This window comes from Myotis brandtii, unplaced genomic scaffold, assembly GCF_000412655.1.
Source record: "Myotis brandtii unplaced genomic scaffold, ASM41265v1 scaffold325, whole genome shotgun sequence".
NCBI classification, from domain to species: domain Eukaryota; kingdom Metazoa; phylum Chordata; class Mammalia; order Chiroptera; family Vespertilionidae; genus Myotis; species Myotis brandtii.
In genome coordinates, this window is record NW_005362486.1 from 2,190,681 (window position 1) to 2,204,662 (window position 13,982).

The 13,982-nt window shown below is 47.7% G+C and overlaps 1 protein-coding gene across 2 annotated transcripts in view; it reads left to right on the forward strand.

Annotated features, from left to right (window-relative positions):
• The window catches only part of FEZ1 (fasciculation and elongation protein zeta 1 (zygin I)), an 81,952-nt gene that overhangs the window by 39,273 nt on the left and 28,697 nt on the right, over positions 1-13,982 (forward strand). The window contains exons 1-3 of one of the 2 annotated variants that reach the window (XM_005870905.2): positions 7-86; positions 6,372-6,716; positions 13,700-13,799. In XM_005870905.2, the coding sequence (XP_005870967.1) occupies positions 6,406-6,716; positions 13,700-13,799 (411 nt within the window). In that variant the 5' untranslated portion in view covers positions 7-86; positions 6,372-6,405. Of the gene's footprint in view, positions 1-6; positions 87-6,371; positions 6,717-13,699; positions 13,800-13,982 lie in introns of those variants that run through there. The other variant, XM_005870904.2, reaches the window with a different exon arrangement.

Consider the following 13,982-nt stretch of genomic DNA (forward strand, 5'->3'; position numbering starts at 1 on the left):
GGCTTCGGGGGCCCGCAGGTCGAGGGGAGCCGCAGCCCCGCACCCCCGACGCGTCCCATCCTGGAATCAGAAAGAAAAGCCCGAAGGTGGGCGCTCTCTGCTCTGCCCTTCGCGGGAGCGCAGCGGGGATGCGGGGACTTGGGCAGTGCCGGCAGCATCCGAGCCTGGGCCCCCGGCCAGGCTGGTGTGTGTGTGTGTGTGTGTGTGTGTGTGTGTGTGTACGCATCCGCGCGTGTGACTGAGTGTGACAGTGCTGTGTGTGCGTGTAACCAGCGCGTGCTGTGTGTGTGTGTGTGTGTGTGTGTATGTGTGTGTGTGTGCGCGTGCGCGCGCCCGGGCGGGAATGCATGTGTGTATGTATATGTGTATGTGACAGTGTGTGTGTATGTGTGTGTGTGCGCGTGCGCGCGCCCGGGCGGGAGTGCATGTGTGTATGTATATGTGTATGTGACAGTGTGTGTGTATGTGTGTGTGTGTGTGTGACAGTGTGTGTGTATGCGTGTGTGTCTGTGCCTGAGCACGCGGTCTGGGGCCGGCGAGCAGGGGACTGCCCGGTGTTGCCACCCAGCAGCCACCGAGCAGCGGGTGGGTGCCTCCTTTCAAGACCGTTATCTGGCCCGTCACCTTAAAGCTCCAGTCATCTCTGCCCTTAGTAACCCGCGCCGCCCCCGCTGTGCCCTCCCTGGGGTGCCAGGCCTTCCCCAGGACCGGGCATTCCTGCAGGGTCAGCGCCCTGGCCGCTGCCGCAGACGCTGGGGAGCAATTGTTGGGCCACAGAACAGGTCGGAGAACGGACGAGTGTGGGCTCAGGGCCGGGCTCAGGGCCCCGAGCTGGGCCCAGCGCTGGACAGAGCCCAGGGTGGGGGTGATGATCACAGCCCCCTATTTGCTCTTGCTATCCCTTCCGTCCTTGCCGACCCCCTCCTTGCCTATCGACACCCCCAAATCCCCTCCCACTTCGGTGTCTCCATCATGTTTGGCCAAAAGGGCCAGTGGAATGTGTGCAGCGGCGGGATGAGCCCGGCTTTCTTGGAGTGCCAGCCATTGTGCTGCTTGGCGGAGCCTTTATTTGCCCTAACAGCCCAGGGGCGGAGAGCAGTGGGGGATGAGAGATGAGGGTGAATGGAGCAGCAGGAGGAGGGAACAGGGGGAAGCAGAACCGCAAAGGGGTTGCTGGCTTATATGCAGTGAAGTACTCTTTCCGTCAAAATGTGAAGCTGGCACAATTACGTATTCTGATTGGGCTTTGCTGAGTAGCAGCAGGAAAACTGAAGGTGCATCAGTGGAAGGAGGTTCTAGGGAGGGTGGGGGGGGGTGCGACACACAGAATCTGTTGATTTATGGGGCAAGTAATGGGAAGAAGGGGGGATGGCATGGAGGCCGCTGGAGGCACGGTGAATTCTCTGCTGCTCTGCTCAGCTCAGCAAAGCAGGGGCTGGAAATGTGCCTGCAGCTCCAAGCTGCGGCCCGTGCATCCTTATACGGCACGAGCGGCTTCTGTGTTTCCTGCTGGGCCTCTGTTAAGCTCCAGGATGCCCTTTCTTTCCCAAATTGCACTACCTGTCGGGAGCCAAAATAAGTGGAGTAGATAATAGGACATAATCAAACGATAGTCCTGTACTCTGTTCTGTGATAAAGAGAAAAAGAGAAAAAGCCTTCTATGGTTCCTTCTTTCTGCCATTCTCCATGTATTCTTTTAAAAATCGACTTTGGAAGCATCGAGAAAGGGGATAAGTGATCAATTATTTCAACTGTAGCTTTTTAAAAATATATATATATATTTTATTGATTTCAGAGAAGGAAGGGAGAGGGACAGAGAGATAGAAACATTAATGATGAGAGAATCATTGATCAGCTGCCTCCTGCACGCCTCCTACCAGGGATTGAGCCCCCAACCCCGGCATGTGCCCTTGACTGGAATCGAACCCGGGACCCTTCACTCCGCAGGCCCACACTCTGTTCACTGAGCCAAACCGGCTAGGGCTCAACCCCAGCTTTTAAGGGGAGGAGGCCTCCCCCATGACCTGCGGATGAAGACAGGAGCAAGCTTGCCAGATGCAAGAGCAGGACATTTCAGTTTGGGGGCAAAGGCACCCAACCAAGAGAGAAGAGCAAAGGAAGGGGGGCTAAAGGAAGGAGAGTAACGGGCACCATTTCCAGAAGGGCTGCCAGCCCCAACCCAGAGGCCCCTCCCCAGGACCACGGTAGGGCCGGTGAGAATGCCTGGCTCTCTCTGCCAAGGCCGGGCTCAGGTTGGGTGCTGAGTGGCTTCTGGTCCCCAGCACAGGCTTTCCGTCTTAGCATCACCTCCAGCTGGCCATTCATGCGGAGACTCTTGGCTCCTAGGCAGTGAATCGATGAAAAGAAATCAGGCCATGTTATGGATTACGATCATGTTTCTGAACTCTAGAACTGTGATATCCATTTCCTCTTTAATAAACCTCTAGGTCAATGGTTCTCAACCTTCCTAATGCCACAACCCTAATACAGTTCCTCATGTTGTGGTGACCCCCAACCATAAAATTATTTTCGTTGCTACTTCATAACTGTAGTTTTGCTACTGTTATGGATTGTAATGTAAATATCTGATATGCAGGATGGTCTTAGGCGACCCCTGTGAAAGGGTCGTTCCACCCCCAAAGGGGTCGAGACCCACAGGTTGAGAACCACTGCTCTAGATGAAGCCATTTCTCTACTAGAGTCTGCATGGGCCGAGGATAGGCGCTTTCAGCATAATCTTCCTGTTGCCAACACTCAAAACTCAATCTTAGTCCTAGATGCCCTCTCGTTGCTAGTCAATTAGTATAGATTGTGCCATTTCAAATCAGCACCCTCTTGGTATCTCCTACTCCGCCCAGCGCCCCCTCTCTCCTAGAGAAGCGTGCACGTTTAAAGGAAATGTAAAATTTTGGAACAGCTGCTGGGTAACTTTTATGTCTCTCTGAAATGGGACCTGGGATCCAAGAGGCTTCGACCAAATGAATTGAAAAGATGGTGCTTTAGCGAACAAGGTGAAAAAACTCATTTAGCAATAAATAGTTCTCTCATTTGATAGGCATTCTGAAGCCTAGAATGTCATAGCAAGGATTGTTTTTCTTTCACTCGGAGCATTCTCACTCCACATTTCTATGTAACCAAGTTATTCTCATTTTCCTACAATCACTGGCATTTATTGGACACTGTGTGTTCCATGCATTGTGCTTCCCATTTCAAAGTTGATCTCATTAACTCCACAAAATAACTACTATTCAGCGTAAGTACTATTCTAAACCCCATTTATAGATGAGGAGACTGAGGCACAGAGAGGCTGACGATTTGCCCCAAGTCTCAGAGCTGGGAAGTGAGGGGACCACGTTGGGAATCTGGAGTCCAGGCTCTTCACCACCACAGAGTCCTGCCTCCATCAGCACAAACCCTCAGCAGTAAAACCTTCCCTGCTCTCTACTGCACTCTGTGATCTTTCCTAAACTTACTTTGGCACTAAAGGATTCCTAATTTTGTTCAAAATATAGTTTCAGAAAGAGGAAGGGAGAGGGAGAGAGAGATAGAAACATCAATGATGAGAGAGAATCATCGATCGGCTGCCTCCTGCACGCCCCCTACTGGGCATGTGCCCTGACTGGACTCAAACATGACCTCCTGGTTCATAGGCCGATGCTCAACCACTGAGCCACACCAGCTGGACAGGATTCCTACTCTTTTCTGTGCCATGAGCCCATTTGGCCATATAAAAGAGCCCTTGGGGTCTGTAGACGAAGTGAGGAATCCCTGACTGACAATTAGTTGTGTACTGCTCTATAGCTGTGTTGCCCAGTAGGGTAGCCGATAGCCACACGTGGCTCTTGGGCACTGGAGAGGTGGGTCGTCCAAATGGAGACTAACTGTACTTGTAAAACGTACCCTGGATGTCAAAGACTTAGTATGGAAAAAGGATGTAAGATGGATCATCAGTGTTTTAAAATATGGATTACAGCCGAAACCGGTTTAGCTCAGTGGATAGAGCGTCGGCCTGCGGACTGAAAGGTCCCGGGTTCGATTCCGGTCAAGGGCATGTACCTGGGTTGCGGGCACATCCCCAGTAGGAGGTGTGCAGGAGGCAGCTGATCGATGTTTCTCTCTCATCGATGTTTCTAACTCTCTATCTCTCTCCCTTCCTCTCTGTAAAAAATCAATAAAATATATTTTTAAAAAATATGGATTACAATTTGAAATGGTGATATCTTGGATATGCTGGATTAAATAAAATATATTATTATAGTTAAATTATTAATTACATTAATATGTTTTTAAAATTAACTTCCAAAGGTATTCGTTCTATACCAACACCTTCATCTTAACAAATGAGCTCATCAGGACCCGCGATGCTTATCCTTGAGCCAGACATTGGCAGGTCTGCACACTGCTCTTACTTCCTTTTGTATGCGAAGGTCCTATCGTGCTGCCTCTGTAAACTGTAAACACTCAGAATATGTTGGATGTGATGCTGACTTACCACCAGTAAAAAACCAGGAAAAGCCGTCCAGGTCCTCACCCGGTGTGCCCTTTGCTTCCCTTATTTAGAGTTTTAAACGTTGTAGACAGAGATGGAGAGTGAAGTCCTAGGGCAGTGGTCGGCAAACTCATTAGTCAACAGAGCCAAATATCAACAGTACAACGATTGAAATTTCTTTTGAGAGCCAAATTTTTTAAACTTAAACTATATAGGTAGGTACATTGTTATTAACTTAATTAGGGTACTCCTGAGGCTTAGGAAGAGCCACACTCAAGGGGCCAAAGAGCCGCCTGTGGCTCGAGAGCCGAAGTTTGCCGACCGCGGTCCTAGGGCAAATCCCGTGATCTTTGCTGTCTGTTTGGTTCTCCTGGAATAGTGGTTCCCATTTAAGCATCTGACTGCGTCAAGAATCGCAGCGACGGGAGAGCAAAGCTGGGTTGCCCTTCTATGTTACAAGGAAGGAAGTTTTGTGTGCAGAGGAGGGTATGACCGATAATGATACGTGTGCTGCCTGAGACTGAGAATGAGACACTGTCTGTGGGTGAGAAGATCATTTCTCAGCCGAGTACACAGTCATTGATCGCCTGGCCACAGGCCAGTGTGTGTGCTAGGAGCCCGGGAGGATATTCAGAGGATGTCAGTGCCCTTGAGGGATTTAGATTCAAACTGGGGAAGGGCTTGGAGGTGCAAACGGATGGCTAAATCACAGGTGAAGGCAGTGTATGAAGAGGGCCCGGAGCTGTTGGAAATGAAGGGTGGCCAGAGCCTGCAGCCTTCCCCGGGCACAGAGGCCAAGATGGTGGTTGTGGACTCTGGTTCTGGAACAGTGGGGAACACATTGGTGGTTGGATCTGTCTTTTATGGATACTAGATCATTTAATCCATTCCTCTAGTCCTGGCTATGCTCTGTGTCTGGGGAAAACCTCAGGTGCTTGTTTGAAAGTCTCTATTACTGTTCTATTAGTCTGTTATGTATTGACGAAGGTAGTAATAGCGAGGCCCATGACTTGCTATCCAAAATCCTTGGGGCCAGGCATGTTTCAGAATTTAGATGATCTCAGCATTTGGAAGGCAATAATAGAGTGCATATTCTGCAAAGCATCCCCTGGGGACCGGGGCAACAATCTCTATAATTTAAAAAAAATTAATATTTCTGCAGCCAAACACACTAAGTGGGATAACTTAAAACCATATGCAGCTTTTATATTCATGTGAATCGGGTTTCGCTGCCACATGAGCTTAGCTTCAGGTCAGGTTTGTCCACCAAATAAGTTAGGAAGAACTTCCAGTTCTCAGAGCACGTGGTTAAGAACATGGACACATTTTGAACAATATTGACATTTATTGTCTGCCAGCCACTGTTCTGAGCTCTTCCCTGTGTTTACTCCTTTTACCCGATGACAACCCTTGGAGGTAGGTCCTGTTATTACGTCTGTCTTGGGAAGAATAAAAGGAAGCACAGAGAAGTTAAGAAACTTGCTAAGGTCGAAGCTGGGAAGGGGCAGAACAGGATGCGAGCCTGAGCGGTCTGGTCCAGGGGCTGCATACTGCACCACAAGGCTTCCGGTTTTAGAGAAGGGACTTGGAAGCAGGTATACCTCTCAAGTGTATTCTATTTATTTATTTATTTATTTTTATTTTTATTTTTTTGCCCCCCCCCAAGTGTATTCTATTTAGATGAGTGTTACTCATCCTGACAATGATATTTGAACTCCTTAAGTGCATGGTAATGAGCAAGTGCAGGAGCGATGGATGCCAGTTAAGTGGACTCTTTGTTTTTAGAGAGACACAGAGTAATGGAATATGTGTTTACGTTCCCTCAGCAGGGCTGGCCCCAACGTCCAGTCCAAACTCACATTAGCTTGTTTATTTCTTCCAGAGAAACGAATCCCGAACGTTGCAGCTGCACCAGAATGGAGGCCCCACTGGTGAGTCTGGATGAAGAGTTTGAGGACCTCCGGCCCTGCTGCTCAGAGGAACCGGAGGAGAAGCCACGGTGTCTTTATGGCTCCTCGCCCCACCACCTGGAGGACCCCTCCCTCTCTGAGCTGGAGAATTTCTCTTCTGAAATAATCAGCTTCAAGTCCATGGAGGACCTGGTGAATGAATTTGACGAGAAGCTCAATGTCTGCTTCCGGAACTACAATGCCAAGACCGAGAACCTGGCTCCCGTGAAGAACCAGTTCCAGATCCAAGAGGAGGAGGAGACCCTGCAGGACGAGGAGTAAGACGTCTTAGTTGCCCTCTCCTGCTTCATACAAGAGCCCTGTGGTCTGGGGCCCCTTCACACAGACCTAGATTCTGTCTGTGAGCTCCTGGCTTCTTACTACCTTTTCATGTCAGGGAGGGCAGTGCTCACCCTGGTAGTTGCTGACATTGTTCTGTCGTATCCCTTCATAGTCACCTGTAGAGCTTTCTTCAGTTGAAACATTAAAGAAGTGAAGGGATTTTAGGAAATAGAAAGTTTCCCCTAGATACAAAATAGAATTCGGGAGCATGGTAAACTTGGGGGGTGGGGGTCTATCTATCTATCTACCTATCTTTCTTTCTTTCTTTTTAAATATATCTTTATTGATTTCAGAGAGGAAGGGAGAGGGAAACAAATATGTGTCTTACTATTATATCCCCACTGTCTAATGTAGTGCTTGGTGTGTAGTAAGTGATCAAATAATATGTTTGAGTGACATATTGACTATTGAATGAATTGAATGGCAATAATAGCCTTGTAGGTACACATACAGTGTTTTTACCTAGGCCTACCCCATTTCTGTCTTTTTTTTTTTTTTTTTCATGAACGCTCACCTGAAGGCCTGGGCATAGAGAACATTTCACTCTGGTGGCCAGTACTATCACAGTGGACTGTATGTTATTCCATTTCAAGTTTCAAGCCAATTCTTTTTAGATACTGAGACTGTTATCATTTGACTCTTTTAAGTCAAAAAAAGGATGATTGTGGGGCTTTATTATACAGAGTATTTTTTCACTCTAGTCCATTGCACCAGGCAATGAACTAGAAATATAAAGACTTACGAATTCTAATTTTCAGACTCTCACTAACTCGCTGTGTGACCTTGGGCTAGTCACTAACTCTAGTTGACTGCGTGGGTCCTCATCTCAAACCTCCAGAGCTCAGTCTTGATGAAGCGGGACTAAGGACTGGCAAAGAACCTAATTTCTCACCTCACCCAGGCTGCGCTCTGAAAATGACTTTTCCCGATGTGTCCAATTCCTTTTGCTTCCAACAAATCATCTCTCCCCCACTTAACCCCCCTCTGCCTCATTAAGGATGGAGGCCCAGCCAGCAAGTCGCACATTAACAGAGGCCACTCAATGTCAATTACCCTCACATGGGATTAGTGTCTTATCCTGACTTTCCCGACTTGCCTGCCTCATTGACTGACTCAGCTAACAGACCAAAGGTTGAATCATTCCTTAGAGATAAAAGTATGATTCGGGGGTAGTGTTGAGGAAGGAATCTGGGAAGAGAGGAATTAACATTGTGGTCAGTGTATCTGAATCTTTACAACTTAAAATAAAAATGAGAATTCAACTGCATACTTTGTTTTTTAGACACCTACTCAGATATTTTAACTGTAAAATATGATGAGGCAAAGGAAGAAGATAATTTAGTAGCTGACTTGATTGTGGTTCTCCGGCATAGCTCTAGGGTTCCAATAAAATTGCTTAGGTTTAGTATTTGGAGGGATAAGTTCACCTACAAATGAATTGAAAGTGTTTTGGGTGGGATAGAGCTAAACGATAGAACCTTAAAAAAATGAAATTTTTGGTCAAACTAATCTCCTGAAGAAAGCACCAACCAGAAAGCAAATGCAGTGGTTCCCTTTGAAGGTTTGGTTTCTTTCATTCTCATTGGGAACTGTTTGGCTAACGGAATCGGTGGAGCTATCAGCTTAACTCCGATTCACCAGGGCATGGGGGCATTAAACGAGCGTCAGACTTGAATATATAGCTCCTGTTTTTAAATTTAGAAACTATTTCAGAATCTTTTTTTTTGCTTACTAGTGTATGTGATCAACCTTCCCTTTATCATAAGAGATTGAACCTGGAGGCCCGAGGTTCTTAGGGGCCAATACAAAATGGGAAGGGGCAGTTCTCACCCCACCCCCTGCCTCCTGGGGTCCCTCTCAGCCTTCTTACAAGTGCCCTGGAGACAGAGGGACCAGCCGTGTGAGAACTGACAGATTTCTTGTTCTGCAGACAACCTGCATCAGCCACACTTAACGTTGAAGGCAAGTACTGGTAAATACCAACTAAGCAGATAGGAAAAGATGACAGATAACTGATTTCTTAGGAAAGTTAATTCTCTTCTTTCTCCATATAGAAGGCACAGATCGTATTAATTGTATTTAAGCATTATAAAGAATCCGAAAAGTTGTTCAAAGTCATTCATGTGCTAGTAATTAATTATTCTTAAGTATTAACTGCAAAAGTGTATCCATGTTTGCTTGTTTTTTAAATTTATTTTACTATTTATCTGTTTGTTTTTTCAATATCATTTTTTTAAATCCTCACCCGAGGGTATTTTCCATTGATTTTTAGAGAGAGTGGAAGAGAGAGGGAAAGACAGAGAGAAATATCGATGTGAGAGAAACATCGATTGGTTGCCTCCTGCACTCACCCTGGAGCCTGCAACTGAGGTATGTGGCCTTGACCGGAATCGAACCCAGGATCCTTCAGTCTGCAGGCTGATGCTCTTTCCACTGAGTGAAACCGGCTAGGGCGAGTGTATCCATGTTAACATACATCTAAGTGTGGATATTGTTGGCTAGATGCAAATGAACCACTGGACAAGGGCTGTAGTCAGCCTAGAGGGGATTCAGGGAAATGTTACCAAGTTGGAATTCTAATAAGACCTGTGCACTGACTACTATATTGTCAGGAATAGGTATGTAGGGGTGTGTGGGGGGGAGTGGGGGGTGGGGAGGGTAGCTGGACTAATGTAGCCTTGATGGCTACGTTGCCAGTTTCAGACCCGAGTTTTTGTCTAGGTGTATTATCACAACCCATTCTGTTCGGTTTGTTCACCCTCTGCCATCACCCTTTCCCAAATGCCTAGCCCGCTGGTGAAAGACAGTTTAGTCCATTCTGCAGGCATCCAAGCCCAAGCTATAAAATATGCACCTAAACGCCGTTTCTGTTATCATAGGGACTGAGAACAAATTGAACCCCCGGTGCCATGGCAGCATGACAGAAATTGAGGCAACCTGTCTGATCTTAGTTCCTTTTTTTTAACTGATGAGAGAGAGATAGAGAGAGAGAGTGATTGATTGATTGAGATTTGTTGTTCCACTTGTTCATGCATTCAACGGTTGACTCCTGTATGTGTCCTGACCGGGGATCGATCCCGCAACCTTGGCGCATGGACACAGTGCTCTAACCAACTGACCTGTCCGGCTAGGGTTAATGCTAGTTCTCTGATAAAGGATAGAGTAGATGGCTTTCATAGTCTCCTTTCCCCAAGATAAGAGTCAATAGCAGGATGCTTCCCAGGGAAGGGGAATTTTACAGTCCACCTCGGGGTACCTGTAACAGGGACTATGTTCGTTTCCAAGGATCCTACTTACCATCGTAGTTAGCCTCTCTGGGGAGAAAGCCCTTCCCCCTCGCTTCCTCACAGGGAACTTTGTGCTTTCCCTCCATCCCGGCTCCTGGTCCCTGTGGCTGCCTGCCTCCCAGCGTCCCGCCTCTGCCTTCCACTTAGCCTTTCCTGGGATGGAGATGTAGACAGAAAGCAGGGCGGGGCCCTGCTGCCCGTGCCCTTTGTCTTGTGTAGATTGATGAAAGCTTACTGCCCAGAGCAATGTAGTTCTAGACCTTTCATGCACAGCCAGTTTCTGAACGGCTGTTCTAGGGGGTGATTTGGAACTTGGTGTAGTAGTCTGATGCCTACGCCTATCGGAAGATTCATCAAGAACTGGAAGAGTGAAGTGGTTCGGAATGTAGTCTCTGTAGCTCTATTGCCTGGTTCCATCCCGCCTCTGCTGTTACTGGCTGTGCAAACTTAGACAGGGTAGATGAGCTTCCCCGCGTCCCAGTGTCTCCTCATTACTCTCTGCCTTACAGAGTTGTTGTTTGGAATGAACGAATGAGTCCACATGAAGAGTTTAGGATAGTGCCTGGCTGATGGTAAGTGCTTGCTGGCTAAGTGTTTGGCTGTTCACTGTGATTAGTGTTAAATGGGCACCGAATAAATATAGGAAAGGTACGCGTTGTGATTACAAAGAGATGAGAGCCCCTCTGTCTTAAGGCTGCTTTGAACCTCAAAGGATAAAAAGTACCTTGAACGGAAGAAGAAAACTCGAACAAAACCCGAAAGAGAATGAGAACAGCTGGAATCCTGAGGTTTGGGCAACGGTTTGGGAAGTTGTCACTAAAAATCTAGAATCGGAAGGTAAAATCCAGAGCGTGGTAGTGAAGGCCCAGATGAGAAAAGTCACTGCTCCCTAAAAGATTTGCAGAGTTGTCTCTTTAAGGATGAGTACAGTTTCAAGGTCATGGGGAAGTGTGCAGTCTAGCGACGTTCCCAGCTTCCACCCTGCCCAGGAGGGAGGTAGGAAAGGCTCCTGCCTATTTTGGGCTTTGCTGAATTTCATTTTCCAGGACTTGCTGCAGGGACAAGTCTGAAGGTCGCTGCCTGCGTGCCTTGCTGCTCCTTCTCCAGCAGAGGCTGTGGTGCAGGGGTTTGATGCTCACAGTTTCGTCCACCGATCTTCCCAGTGGGTGTGGTCCTGGGAGTTGTGTCTTGCAGAGAGCAGATCATATTTGCCTCTTGGCTTTAGAATGCTAATGAGGCTCCGATTTAGAATTAGGCTGGATTAGTGCAGCTCTAATATAGTGCCTGATAGAGATTGGATCATCGCCCGTGTCTAAGAAGGAGACTGAAATCCTGCTGAAGAGATGTCTAACGATGAGCTCTTGCAAAGTGCTTTCCTGTAACTGTAGGCAAATAACGAATAAGCGGATAACCCCAGCCCTGCCGTGACCGTGTGTGTTTCACCGCCTGAGTTGTATGCATCATGCACTAGGAAAATCTCTTTGCGCCCTGGCCAGCGTGGCTCAGTCGGTTGGAGTGTCATCCCGTACACCAAAAGGTTGAGGGTTTGATTTCTGGTCAGGGCACATACCTAGGTTGTGGGTTTGATCCTGGTTGGGGCATGTGTGGGAGGCAACTGATTGATGTTTCTCTTTCACATTGATGTTTTCTTTTCTCTCCCTCTCTCTCTAAAAGCAATAAAAACATATCCTCAGCTGAAGATTAAAAAAAAGAAAATTTCCGCTTATATACCCACATATCATATATTATACCCGATTTTATATGTTAAGAGCACTTTCTTCCCTCAATTTATGTATATGATTTTTATTTAAAGTATCTGTGCTGTTTCTCTCTCTCTCTCTCTCTCTCTCTCTCTCTATATATATATATATATATGTATATATAGGCATATATAAATTTGCACTTATTGTTTCAGCATCTTAATCCACATTTTGTCATGTTTTGAATTTGATCCACATGTATACATATTTGCTTTTTTAAAAACTAGAGGCCCGGTGCACGAATTTGTGCATGGGTGGGGTTCCTCGGGGTGGCCTGCGGGGATTGGGCCAAAACCCGCAGTCCAATGCCGCCTGCAGCTCCTATCTACCACTCCCACTCATCCTGGCCCCACTGTGTCTGCCGCAGGCTCATGCCCAATCAGTCCTGATCAGGAGAGGCTCACGCTGCCACAGCAGCACTTGCCAGCAGTGAGCCTTACGTCTGGTGCCCTCCTGAGGGGAGTGGCCTGTGGGATTGGGCCAAAACTGTCTCTCTGACATCCCCCGAGGGGTCCCGGATTGTGAGAGGGTGCAGGCCAGGCCAAGGGACCCCACTGGTGTATGATCGGTGCCGGGGAGGGACCACAGGAGGGCTTCAGGGTGTGTCTGACCCATCTTGCTCAGTCCCGGCTGAACCCCAGCAGCAAGCTAACCTACCGGTCTGAGCGTCTGCTCCCTGGTGGTCAGTGCATGTCATAGCGACTGGTCGACCAGTCGACTGTCTATCCCCTGGTGGTCAGTGCACGTCATAGCGAGCGGTTGAGCGGCCTTAGCCTATCATTAGCATATTATACTTTGATTGGTTGAACAGTCTACCAGTCACCGGATGACTGGACACTTAGCATATTAGGCTTTTATTATATAGGATGGCTATTTCCTTATACTGCATTAATATTTCCTAACCTTGGTTTCATGCGTATAATGGCATGCATATACTCCCGAAGGAAACTGTGTAGAGTCCTCATTGGTTTATTTAAGATGAACTCAAGTGCTGCTGGCTTCCAGGGATGGCATTATTTTATGAGATTTACACTCATCTCTGGGTATTGACTAAAGCATTTCTTTTCCTCTGTGTGAGAGTTTGTGACTTCAGGATTCTCCCCCCAAACAAATCTTTCTGAAATGAGCTAAGCAACAAGGATGGTAGAAGGCCCTTTCTCATAATGTACATTTCAGATTGTTACAAAGAAACGTAGTAGAGGGAGCCCATCTCCTCCCGCTGGGGTCATCGTGCAGACAGAGGTGTGCTCATTGGTTCCTTTCATACATTTGCTTTGGAGGGTCCACGTTGGAGACAGGGCACACCTACACTCTACGCTGTGAGAGGGCAGGATTGTGCCACCCGTGGGCTCGCTAGACATTTTGGGTAGTAAGTAAGCACAGCAGCATTGGCACCACACGATGACCCTGTTCTTAACGAGATCCTGCCAGAGAATCTGCCCAGATCTCTATCTCTATCTCTCTGTCTGTGGTTTTCTCTCTGTGTCTCTCTCTGTGTCTGTGTCTCTCTCTCTCTCTCTCTGTCTTCTCTGCCCGTGGGAAAGAGGCATTTCTTAGTTTTATGAGACATGAACTATTTTGTTGAGGGCCAGAGGTTTTCTAATTGCCAGAGGTGATTGGATTGTAGACTCGATCATTTGTATCACAATGGCTCCCCTTCTCTGAAGCAAACACCATTCCCTTGGGAGCTCCTGGCCAGGGTCCATTCTCTTGGCCTCTGATTCATCTCTAAGCAGCTTGGCTCCCGCCTGCTGGAAGGCAGATGACCTCAGCCTGGCCCTCACAGAGCCAGCCTCCCCCGCCCAGCTCGCCCTTCCTCCAGGTGGGCGGGGCCCCAGATGTGTGCTAATGAGAGCTTCTCTTTGTTTACAGGGTTTGGGATGCTCTGACAGACAATTACATCCCTTCACTCTCAGAAGACTGGAGGGACCCAAACATCGAGGCTCTGAATGGCAACAGCTCTGACACCGAGGTACCTCTTTGCTCCCCCACCCACACTCCTGCCTAATAGGGCTTGAGAAGATGTGGATTCCACTTCGAAAAGCATTCAGTCACGTACCAGTCTTCCCCATTCAGTGCTCAAAGTCATTGCTGGGAAGGTGGGAGTTGGGGAGGAGGTGAAAAATAAGATTCGGGGGGGGGGGGGTGGTTCATC